We start from the raw sequence: 13,000 nt of genomic DNA on the forward strand, positions 1-13,000 counted from the left end.
GAGTGCAAAGTTAAAAATCACACAACACCAGGTTATAGTCCAAAAGGTTTAATTGGAAGCACACTAGCTTTCGAAGCGACGCTCCTTCATCAAGTGGTAGTGGAGCATCACCTGATGAAGGAGCGTCGCTCCGAAAGCTAGTGTGCTTCCAATTAAACTTGTTGGACTATAACCTGGTGTTGTGATTTTTGAGTCTGTATCTCAGTATTCTCCTCGACAGCATTGTCTTTTTCGAGTGTGAATACTGATGAAAAGTATTCTCCTATTTCCTCTGACTCCATGCACAACTACCCACTACTTTGCTTGATTGACCCTAATCTTACTCGAGTCATTCTTTTATTCCTGATATACCTATAGGAAGCCTTAGGAGAGAGATTTTAAAAAGACATGGGGGCAATTTTTTTTTACACACACACTGGTTCACAAGTGGAATGAACTTCCAGAGGAAATGGTGGATGTGGGTGCAAATACAATGTTTAAAAGACATTTGGATAAATACACGAATGGGAAAGGTTTGGAGCGATATGGGCCAGGAGCAGTTAGGTGGAACTAGTTTAGTTTGGAATTATTTTCGGCATAGATTGATTGGACCGAAAGGTCTGTTTCTGTGCTGTATGACTGTATGTGAAAGAAAAAGAAAGAAAAATGTATTTTTCTTCACTTTTGGTGATCTCAGGACATTCCAAAGGGCTTCACACCCAATGAAATGCTTTTGAAGTGAATTGTCAGTTTCAATGTAAGGAACTCAGTACAGTGGTTCAGATCACCGATTTTTAATGACGTTGGTGAGGGATATCAGTGACAACTGCCTCCTACTCTTTCTATGGGAGCTGTGGGATCCTTCACACCCCTTGATGGCAGACAGGACTTTGGCTTAATGTCCTAGAAAGAAATGGCCTTTCCAAAAATTCGTCACCATTTCTGTATCACACTGGAAATTGGGTCTGGATTATGTGCTAAAGTATCTAGAGTGTGTCTAAAACCTTTTGAATGTTGATATGGGCTGTGTTTATTGAATGGGCAAGTTACGCACTCAAAATTTCCCCCCAACATTTCATGTGTCATGCGAACTGGATTTAATTTGTTTTAAGCAGACCGGCAGTGGCAACGTAGAAGCTAAGGTTGTGTGTCTGTATCGGAGAAGAGACATTTCCAGCAACCTCAATGGGCTTGCAGACAACCATGCACGTGAGTACCTTGTCATTCATCTGGGGTATGCATGGGTGGTGAGGACACAAGGATGCTCAACCATTATCTGAACCTGGCTGAGATTATACATCCAGCAGCAATAATGTCTGAGGTTATGTTTGAAAGTTAAGGCTGGTTGTTAGTGCTATGGATTGGCTTTGTTTAAATATAGGAAGATTTCATGTTTGGTTTCAACCTGCAGTTCATTGAGAGAAATTATGCACAGTTCTAGTACTTTTGTGGTGTAAACAGGAGTTTTGTTCCATTTAGAGTACCGTGTTCTGGGCACTACACTTGAGGAAGGAAATATTGACCTTGGAATGGGTGCAGTGCAGATTCACCAAAACGAAGGTAGGGTCAACCAGGCTAAAATTACAAGGACAGGTTCCATAGACTAGGCTTGTATTCCCTTGATTTGTAGAAGATTAAAAGACAATTGAAGGGTTTAAGATGATTAAAAAATTCCATATTATCCATCTGTGGTATGTGGGGTTGGGATGAGAGGGTGTGGATGCAAAGTTCAAAATGAGGCATCACTTTAAAATGTTTTCACGGCACACTTCTTCGTAAAATGTAATAAATATCTGGGACACGCTCCCCCAAACATTGTCAGGGATGAAAGTAAATTGAAAATATGATTATCAAAACTGATAAATTTGTTTTGTGTAAGATAATTAAAGGTGCAGAACTAAGGTGGGTAAATTAGATCAGTCAGGATCTAATTGCGTAGTGGAAGAGGCTTGCAGGGGGTTGGAGTTGCTGACTTTCCACTTCTGCATTCCCAGTTCACATTATTGCCAGTGGGAATATGTACCATATGTTACACCTTGTTGAATACCTGCTTTTCCAATAAACCAGTGTTCTTTTAATTTAATTGTTATTTAGTTAGGGAACTTTGCATATTTCTGTTCTGTGTTTTAAGACCATTCCTCATGGTTAGAATTTTGTAATATTTGTGTAGGTAAAGTAAATCATTTTGTACAATAAAGAATTTAATTATGAAAGCATTTCACTGTAAAACTGTTTATACTGCAGTTACAGTTTGTCACAATAAAAATCACATCATCATGTCTCTATTCTATATGCTACTTTTTCAAAAAAATTGCCCTATTGAATAGTCTTGTGAAATAAAACTCACTTTCTCACTAATGGTATAAAGGACTTTCATTCCATTGAAGTTTGTTAGTTTCTCATGTTTCCCCTTAAATGATAGATGATGTATACCAGAAGAGCATTTGATTGTAAATATGGCAATATGAGTGAAATGCTGCCTGTAGGTCAGTAAATTCTGAAACAATGATAGTGTGATTTTATAAGGAGAAGGTGTCTTGCAAGCATTGATCCATTCTCAGCAGCTTTAAGAATGAGTGGACAACAACTTTGAGGAATCACAGAGGATGATAGCAGCGTTGATAGATTGACTGCATTGTTGGAACTTGTCTATGTTATTTCCATATCCCTCATACTGTCAACCAAAGTAATTCTTTCTACTTTTGTCACCTCTCCTCATCCTCCCTCTCGCTTAGATAAGAGTATACAAATTAGGAGCAAAAGTAGTCTATTTAGCCCCTCAAATCTGCTGCACCATTCAATAAGATCCTGGCTGATCTGTTTATAATTTGCATTCCACATTTCCATCTATCCCAGTAATCTCTGATACCCTTTCATAAGAAAAGTCTATCTACCTCTGCCTTAAGAATATTCAATGACCCTGCCGCCAAGACTACCTGAGGCTGAGATTCCAAAGTTGTAGAACCCTCAGAGAAAATATTTCTCCTCATCTCTGTCCAAAGGGGAAAAACCCTCATTTTAAGCCAGTGCCCCTTAGTTCTGGATTGTCCACAGGAGAAAGTATTCTTTCCATGTCCAGACCATTCAGGATCTTACACATTTCAATCAGGTCACCGCTCACTCTTCTAAATTTCAGTGGAAATACGACAACTTGCTCATTCCAGGTATACATCTGGGAAACTATCTCTTATCTGCCTTCCAATGTGTTTACATCGTTCCTTAAATAAGGAAACCAAAATTCCACACAGTATTCAAGATGGGATCTTACCAATGCCCTGCGAAACTGACAAATACATGCTTACTTTTGTGTTTCATTCCTCTCAATAAATGTTAGCATCCCATTAGTCTTAATTACTTGCTCTTGTTTGTATCAAGCCTCTCAATAATAAGCAAACGCACTGTGCATCAAAAACTGTGCGACATAGTTTTACCACTAGTGATACTAATCCAGCTCCGTCTCTTCCTAACACCCTGACTGTATTTCTGCTGACATTACTCCAGCTCCTTCACATGGTCATTCAGTCGCCCCTCTTCCCCCAATGCCCTGTGTCATTAACTGTATCTCCACAGATATTAATCCAGCTCGCTCACACTGTCACTCAGTAACCCTTCTTAGCACCAGTGCCCCGCATCCCAATCCACTAGGTGACATGCAGTCATGTTGAGAGAACTCCATCTTTGTTATATTTGCCTCCACCCAACAAAGCCCCTTCGCTCCTGTTCTGGACCACCCACATGATGAAAGAGATGTGGTGGGAGCTCACTGAGTGGGTAGACCAGCTGCATTGAACTACAAGCACACTTTGTCATTGTATCACCAGAAAGAGAACGGATAGTTAAAGTGACCACACATGGTAGCGATTAAGCAGCAGGCCAGGGTTTGGTATTAACCAGAGAGGGCTAGCCATTTGGATACAAAATTGGCTTGAAGGTGGAGGGTCATTTTTCAAACAGGAGTCTGTGACCATTGGTGTGCTGCAAGTATTGTTGCTGGCTCCGCTGTTTTTTGTCATTTATATAAATGATTTGGGAGAGTGGTGCATGTATGAAATGAGCTGCCAGAGGAAGTGGTGGAGGCAGGTACAATTACAAGATTTAAAAAGCATCTGGATGGATATTTGAATAGGAAGGGTTCAGAGGGATATGAGCCAAATGCTGGCAAATTGGACTACATTTATTTAGGATATCTGGTCGGCATGGACAAGTTGGACTGAAGGATCTGTTTCTGTGCTGTGTAACTTTGTCTGTATAGAGGTGTCAGCCATGTGCCAGTAAGTCAAATTCTCCAACTCTGCCAGAAGAATGTGCGTTCAAACTAGGATCAGGGGACTTGAACACGCTGTTCATGCTGACACTCCCTGTCACAGCCCTGTACCACCTCTCATATCAAATGAGATAGTAAACTAATGCTGAACGTAAAAGGTATCACAGCAACTGACTAGTCTTTACCACATTGAAATTTATGGGATCTTGCTGTGTGCAAATTGATTGCTCCTTTTCCTACAACAGTGACCACATTTCCAAAAAGCGATTCCTTAATTGGCTGTCAAATGCTTTCAGATGTGCCACAGTAACAAGCAGTACTGTGTGAATTGGAGTTCATTCTTTCAAGGAGACAATGCTGACGCAACGATCTTTATGCTGCAGTGATAGAAGATCCTGTGCACTCTTTGAGTAGGATGAGAGGGACTGAAGATCAGGAGTACCTCACGAGCTGATCAAAGGCTTTCTGAAGCAAAAGGAGCAGCAGCTGCAAATGTGGCGAGTGGGTTTTGTTTTGGGAGAGGTGGGTGGGGGTGATGTTCAGGAGGAACTGCACAGGGTGCATTGCCCAATCTCTGTGGAGAATTGGTTGCTGCCCGAGGCAACATGCTGGAATGTTTAATTGCAGGGAGCCTGATGTTAAAAGGCAGACTGTTTGTGGAAACTCTCCATGGCCCTCCACTCACTACAACCCTTTTTTTGTGGTTTACTTCCAGTCATTCCTGAGGGAAAAACAAAACTATGGGATCCACCCAATTGATGGCTAGAGAAGGGGACAGGTGGCAGGCTGCCCACACAGTGTGTTTACAGTGTGGGCTGGGACACTGTGCTAAGGAGGAGTCCATAAATAGATGGTGAGGCACATCCCTGTTTGCCCCTGGAGTCAGAGTCATACAGCATGGAAGCAGACCCTTCAGTCCAATTCAAGCAGGTCGATCAGATAACCTAAATTAATCTAGTCCCATTTGCCAGCACTTGGCTCATTTCCCTCTAAATCCTTCCTATTCATTTACCCATCTGGATGCCTTTTAAATATTCTCCTGCAATGTACCAATTAATACCCCACCCAGCTTTTTGTTTAAAGAGATGGCTGTCGGGTACCTATGAAACTGTATTTGCCAATGGTGCGCACATCCCCACAACATTAGTGAGCAGCCCATCAATACCCCTGTCGATAGGCTGACAAACCCACCAACAATGGACTTCATGGGTAGGAACATTCTGCACAAATGCATAAATGTTACCACCAAAATTAACACTCCCTGTGTTAATACAATGTCCAAATGTGTTACGAGCTAGGTCAATCTGCTATTGTAATGATGTTATAGGATAAATATTACTACCAAGAAATCGGGGAGAACTCATTTTCAAATTTGGCAACACGCTCATCCAGCTCAAAGGGCAGATGGGATATTGGCTCAACTGAAGGACACTCACTCCAAAGGACATTGTTCCCTCCATATTGATCCTCCTGACAGTGCAGCACTATCTCAGGCATGATCCCATCGCCCAGATGGTATGGTACATTCTCATCCCTGACCACACCTGACAATGCATGCTCCCTGAGGTGTCATCCTATGACTGTGTGGCATTCCATGCATTCTGACCCTCCAACAGTGCCTGCTTCCTCAGCACTGACCCACTGATGGTGCAGCATTCCATCAGTGCTGACTCTCCAACAGTGCGCATACCTTTGTGCTGCTGCCAATAAGGATATCGGGTTAGATTATGTGTACGTGTATGGAATGAGCTGCCTGAGAAAGTGGTGGAGGTTGGTACAATTGCAGTATTTAAGAGGCATTTGGATGGGTATGTGAATAGGAAGGGTTTTGAGGAATATGGGCCGGGTGCTGGCAGGTGGGACTAGATTGGGTTGGGATATCTGGCTGGCATGGATGGGTTGGACCGAAGGGTCTGTTTCCATGCTGTACATCTCTATGATTCTATGACACTGTCTCTGGACTGAGTCTGGAACCAATGACTTACAGAATCAGATGTGAAAATGCCCACTAAAAGAATCGCAGCTGATATCTCAAGATGGTTAGGTTGATCTCCCAGTGTCCTGACCAGATTCATCTCATGATAGCTCAATGCTGTACCAACCAGTTACTGTTTCAATGTTGACGTGCAATTACTGCCAATATCATTTCATTTATCATACTCGGTAGCCAATACACAGCCTGACCTCCCCTTTACCTAGGAGAAAGTGAGGACTGCAGATGCTGGAGATCAGAGCTGAAAATGTGTTGCTGAAAAAGCGCAGCAGGTCAGGCAGCATCCAAGGAGCAGGAGAATCAACGTTTCGGGCATGAGCCAAAGAAGAGGAAGCAGTTACCAGCGGTGTTCCGCAAGGATCTGTTTTGGGACCATTGCTGTTTGTCATTTTTATAAATGACCTGGAGGAGGGGCTAGAAGGTTGGGTGAGCAAGTTTGCGGATGATACGAAAGTCGGTGGAGTTGACAGTGAGGAAGGATGTGGCAGGTTACAGCGGGATATAGATAAGCTGCTGAGCTGGGCAGAAAGGCGGCAAATGGAGTTCAATGTAGATAAGTGTGAAGTGATTCACTTTGGTAAGAGTAACAAGAAGATGGGGTACTGGGCTAATGGTCGGATACTTGGTAGTGTGGATGAGCAGAGGGATCTTGGTGTCCATGTACACAGATCTCTGAAAGTTGCCACCCAGGTAAATAGTGCTGTGAGGAAGGCATATGGCGTACTGGCTTTTATTGGTAGAGGAATTGAGTTCTGGAGTCCTGAGGTCATGTTGCAGTTGTATAAGACTCTGGTGCGGCTGCATCTGGAGTATTGTGTGCAGTTTTGGTCGCCATACTATAGGAAGGATGTGGAGGCACTGGAACGGTTGCAGAGGAGGTTTACCAGGATGTTGCCTGGTATGGTAGGAAGATCGTATGAGGAAAGGCTGAGGCACTTGGGGCTGTTTTCATTGGAGAAAAGAAGGTTTAGGGGTGACTTGATAGAGGTGTACAAGATGATTAGGGGTTTAGATAGGGTTGACCATGAGAACCTTTTTCCATGTATGGAGTCAGTTATCACGAGGGGACATAGCTTTAAATTAAGGGGTGGTAGGTATAGGACAGATGTTAGGGGTAGATTCTTTACTCAGCGAGTCGTGAGTTCATGGAATGCCCTGCCAGTAGCAGTGGTGAACTCTCCCTCTTTATGGGCATTTAAACGGGCATTGGATAGGCATATGGAGGATGGTGGGCTTGGATCGGCACAACATCGAGGGCCGAAGGACTTGTACTGCGCTGTATTTTTCTATGTTCTATTTTCAGCTCCCCTTTACCTATGCTGCTGCACCATTCCCAAGAGATACTTGCTTATTTGTGGTGAGAAAGGGAAGTATTCTCTGCACGGGAAATTGCAGGGGTACAGGAGTGGTTTGGGGGAGTATAAGGGCTGGTCAGCAGGAGTTAGGTGACATACAGCAACAGATCTAACTTAAGCATTAAGCTTGACATTGCAGCAAGGTCATTGAGGGGTAGGTATGTCATTGTAACTCTCCCATGTCACAAAGGGTACTGAAAATCTGGAAGGTTTGTGGGTCAGTTGAACCTTGTAAAATTGTGATTGATAGATTTCCGTCTTGGAGGGATATAAATGTTTATGAAGGGCAGATCAGCTCTGACCTAACAAAGTAGAACAGGCTTAAAGGGCTGAATGGTCAACTCCAGTTTCTCAATGTCTCCATAGCCAGAATAACTGAATTCACTTCATTAACAATGAAATTCTATTTTCACATTTTTAAAACCCAGCAATGTTTCCTCTGCAGTTCTACATGAACTGTGTAATGTGGCCAAGATTTTATCCAAGTTGTGTTTTGAAAGTGTGTAGCTGTGTGAACAGCGGAATGAACAAACGTGTGGAGAGACATGGACTCACGTAAAATAAAACTGTGGGGTTTGAATGTCTGTTTATGACTGTGTACAAAACCTCAGCTTCAGCTGTACTGTGTGTTTTCCCTTAACTTTAAAAAAAACCCAATGAACTGCAGGTGGTGGGGGTGGGGGGTGCAGAGGGAGGAGGTTAACACGCTGTCACAGACTGGTGTACCAATGGTGTTTTTTTTTAAAGCATGCGTCTCACAGTACAGGAAGCTTGAGGTTGTGATGTGTGAACCCTTAACTGGTCTACATGGAGTACGCAGCAGTTTGTGTGTGGGCTGTCTATGGCCTGAGGCCCATGCTGGCAATCACACTTTGTAGCATTAATCTTCGGCTTATTCAGGGTTAATATGATAAAGGGCTTTTTATATTTACTCACATGTACACACGCACACACATTTAAGTGGGGAAGGGATGGGAGGGGTTAAGGCACAAATTATCAGGGGTTTCAGGACCTCACAAGCAGGGGCTGTGCCTGACTTTGTGTGGCTGCTCTGTCAGCTAAGGGATCTTAAGGGGTTAAAGACACATTTGTTGAGAGGTTCCGCCCAAATTAAAACAGGGTTTCCTGATTGAGGTCAGCAGGGGCCTTTGTTGTTGTAATGTCCGTTTTTATTTTAATCCCCTTCTTTGATGTGAATGTGTGTGACATGTTTGCACCAGTGAGTTTTCAGACGAAAGGGTGGGGTGGGTACAGAGCACAGTCAAATCGAACACTAACCTCTCCCATATACATAAAATGGGAGGGGAAAAAAACTTCTCTGAGCAGGAGCCAATTTCTGTGACAGTCGGGTTTCTGTCCCAGTTGATCTCCATTTCTCCGCCCCCACCATTTTGCTTCTCCTTGGACCTGGCCTTTTGTGTGCAGTCTTGGGGGAGGGAACTCATTCCTGATCTCATCCAGAGCACACGACTTTTTCCTGTGTCATAGTGTTCAGGAGTTGGAAGCCCTAACTAATTACTCCTCTGACCATGCCTCTCCAACCCCCTCAAAGGCAAGGGACACTGAGGTCAATTATTCTGCATCTCACCAATGTGCTTTTTTTATGTTAAAAAGAACCCGAAGATTGAAGATGCTGGAAATCAGAAACGAAAACAGAAATTGCTGGAAAAACTTGTTCTGAGGAAAGGTCACTGGACCTGAAACATCCACTTTCCACAAACGCTGTCAGACCTGTTGAGTTTTTCCAGCAATTTCAAGTTTTTGTTGCTATTTCTTTCTGCCTTTTATAAGATATATGCGGAGATATATTTTAAACATTCAATTCATAAAATGTGGGCATCGCTGTAGGTCAATGACCCTAATTGCCTTCAGAATTGACAGCTGCCTCTACCTAGAACTGTTGCAGTCTGTGGTGTAATTGAGTGCCTCGCTGGACTGTTCTAGAGGGCACTAAATGGTCAACCATGTTTCTGTGGATCTGGAGTAACATCTGGGTGTAAAAGACTTTTGTGAACCAGATGTGTGTTTACAAGAGTCTGGTAGTTTCATGGCCACCATTTCTGACTCTAGGTCTTTAATTCCAGATTGATTTAATTAACTCAATTTTCATCCTAGCTGCTGTGGTGGGATCGGAGTCATGTCTTTAGATTCTTAGTCTACCAACATAAACCACCGTACTGAACTACCCACCAGGATTAGTGCTCTGAAGCAACTCTTTCACTGCTGTTATATGTGAAATAAATTCAGGTGGGGAAGGGAGCAGTACAGATCAGTTGCACTGGATGTTGTGGAGGGAACCATACTGTCTACTATAGGGATGCTGGAGCAAGGGACATTGTGGGATGTTTTTCCTGCAGTCTTGTGAGGTTCCTATTTGTTTCAAATGAAACATGCTAATATTTGAAATAAACCAACGTAAAGATATTTCTTTCATTTCTTTGTTGCCTTTCACCATCTTGGGCATCCCAAAGCTCTTCGAAGCATGATGAACCTCTTGTCGGACTGTATTGTAGGACTGTAGGACATGCAGAAGTCAAGTTAAGCAATACAAACTCCCATAAGCAGGAAGGAGGTCATGACAAGATGACCAGTTTTTAATTAAATTGTTTAAGGGATTAATAGTGGCTGGGAGGTAATTTATATCTAATCAAGAAGACATTCAGGGATGTGGTTTGGCACCTCACATGAAAAGTGAACCCTCCGACAAACCAATACTCCCTCAGTATTGGTGCTTGGAGTGTTAATCTATAGAGGGAGTTGGACTTGAACCCACAAATTCTGACTGAAAGGAGAGCGGAATATTCATTAAGGATCATTCCAGCAGTGCTTGGGAAATTAAATCTGGGATTTTTCTGCAGATAGTCTTGTACCACACCATATGACACTGCATTCCACACAAATCACTGAATCTCACAATGTTACATTCAGGTAAGTTGTAGAAATGCCCCAGGACTTTCATGGTCCAACATCTGTGATATAACCATGTATTACACTCCAGCTTAAATATTCCTGTTTCCTGTCTAATTCTGCATGGAATTAAATCTAAAAATGAGTTGTTTTAAAAACTGATCACTGTATCTAAAACAACAAAATATGTTAAACGTGCAAGCGTGGACTTTTTGTATTTATGTACTAAGAAGGAGAAAATGATTTTTAATTTTTTTAAATTAAAAAATACATAGTTATCTGATAAACTGAACAGTCTATGGCTTTAGCCTATGGGGAAAAGGGAATTTAAAGTTATGAACCGTGTTGATAGGGCAGATGTAACGAAGATGTGTCCATTTGTGGAGGAAACCAAAATGAGTTGGTCATTAATACAAGCCAGTCACTGTTAATTCCAATGGGGAATTCGGGAGTTTTTTTTACCCTGAGAATGTGGAACTATCTACCATTGGCAGAGATGAACAGTTTTGGTGCAGTTAAGGAAAATCCGATAAACATAAGGGGGGGAAAGGAGTTGAAAGGTGTGTTGCTAGGGTGGGATGAAGTTGGGTTGGATGGAGCATGAGCACCAGCACTGTGAAGATGGGCTAAATGGCTCTCATTCTTGTTCCTCTTTCTCTCATTAGGAGAGTTTGAAGAAGACTCGAAGCAGCCAGCTCTGGTGGATCAGGAACGGCACCAACTTAAGCACAGAGAGCTCTTCCTGTCACGCCAGTTTGAGTCCCTCCCTGCCACACACATCAGGTAATCAAGCAACTTCAAAAGAAGGTCATCAATCACACTAATTGGGGTTGAATCTGTTACATGGGCAGACATTGTGTTGTTTGTGCCTAAAAATGAGTGCATTTCTATGAAGTTTACGGCCAGTTACTTGAAGTAGGTTACTTGATTAACATAGGCTAGAACCAGAGGTGAGTAATTGCATGGAAGTCAATTTGAAGTCTTTTGTTTGGGAGTATGTTTATCTCCGTGAGGATTTCCAGGGAGTCACAGAGTGAAGGTCCATGCTAAAAGGAGCAATCCTCCTCCTCAGTGGAACAGGGTTCCTACTCCTAATCACTATCCACTTTTACATTAACCCTTGCTTTCAGGCGGTGCTACATACAAGAATAGTCAGGAGCACTAACTTGAGCAATACTGAGAGACATCCTATCCTGCTCTGAGCCATGTAGACACATAACAACCCAGCCCATGTGAACCTCCGAAATCTTTCTCTGATGTCCTTAGAAATAGGCTCTGGCCAAACTGACTGACTTACAAGATCAAGATGCCTGGTTCTCATAGAAAGTGAACACTTCTCCAATCAGAAGTTTGGTTTGATTTGATTTGATTTAAGCCACAGTTGGGCACATTTGAAAAGAATTTGAGAAGGCAGTGTCTCCCACATGAGAAATCCATTGTTCTCTGAAGAAGGGAAGCCAGCCTCTGACATCTCACCCAGCTCTGAACTTGTGTAATGCCATCTTATCCAGACATAAACATAGACCAAACCTGTAATAATTATACTACAGCTTCACCAAATTGTACAGGTTGAGGCTTCTCTAAAGTATACAGACTCTAATCGTTGAGTCTATATGGGTGTTTTAAACTGGGAATTAATGTTGCACCCTTTCCAAAGTCTCAGTAATCTCATTGTGTAAGGAAGCTAAATCTGAACATTGTATTCGAACTGAGGCCCAATCAAGGTCCTGTACAAGACAACTGGTACACTTTGTTTTTGAGTTGTTCTGTCAATAGGGCGTGAATTCTCTTTGCTTAATTTTCACAGAGAAAGAGAAACACTTAAAAGCCCCAGATATTGAATTTTTTCTTCACTATGGGCTTTAATTCTTTTCCCTGCCCTGAGTAATAGATCACTTGTCAAACCCAGACCTGATCCCATACAGCACATCTTGGTCTGCCTGAAGTAGTCTAACATCCTAACAGTTCCAACTCCCACATGCATCTTGCTATTATCTACAAACATTTGGCAGATGGAGCATGACATGGGAAAATGTGAACTTGTCCATTTGGTCAGGAACATTAGAAAAACAACATGTTATTTAAACAAAGACAAATTGCAGAACTCTGAGGTATAGAAGGATCTGGGTGTGCTGATCCATTATGAAGTAAAACAGGTTATTAGGAAAGCAACTGAAATACTGATGTTTATCGCAAGGAGAATGTAATACAAAAGTGGAGAAATTTTACTACTGCTGTACAGGATTTTAATGAGACCACATCTGGGCCCCGTGTACAGTTTTGGTCTCCTTATTTGAAAAGTGACATAATTGCATCAAAAGCTGTTCAGAGAAGGTTCTTTCGACTTATCCTGGAATGAAAATGTCATTCAGTGGAGGAAGTTGAAGCACTGGGCCTGCACCTATTGAAGTTTAGAAGGTTGAGAGGTGATGTTATTGAAACATAAGATCTTCCTTGTGTTGATGACCAGGAAAATGTTCTCCTGCAGGGGACAGGGCACAG

General features: G+C 42.4%; 1 protein-coding gene across 5 annotated transcripts in view; it reads left to right on the plus strand.

Annotated features, from left to right (window-relative positions):
• Positions 1-13,000, plus strand: part of mta2 (metastasis associated 1 family, member 2) — a 79,208-nt gene that overhangs the window by 25,487 nt on the left and 40,721 nt on the right. For 2 of the 5 annotated variants that reach the window (XM_060855845.1, XM_060855840.1), the window contains exons 3-5: positions 1,092-1,188; positions 1,459-1,539; positions 11,164-11,281. In XM_060855845.1, coding sequence (XP_060711828.1) covers positions 1,092-1,188; positions 1,459-1,539; positions 11,164-11,281 — 296 coding nt within the window. The remainder of the gene's footprint in view (positions 1-1,091; positions 1,189-1,458; positions 1,540-11,163; positions 11,282-13,000) is intronic. The other 3 variants (XM_060855841.1, XM_060855842.1, XM_060855843.1) reach the window with 3 other exon arrangements.

The sequence above is a fragment of the Hemiscyllium ocellatum genome, chromosome 46, assembly GCF_020745735.1.
Source record: "Hemiscyllium ocellatum isolate sHemOce1 chromosome 46, sHemOce1.pat.X.cur, whole genome shotgun sequence".
NCBI classification, from domain to species: Eukaryota; Metazoa; Chordata; class Chondrichthyes; order Orectolobiformes; family Hemiscylliidae; genus Hemiscyllium; species Hemiscyllium ocellatum.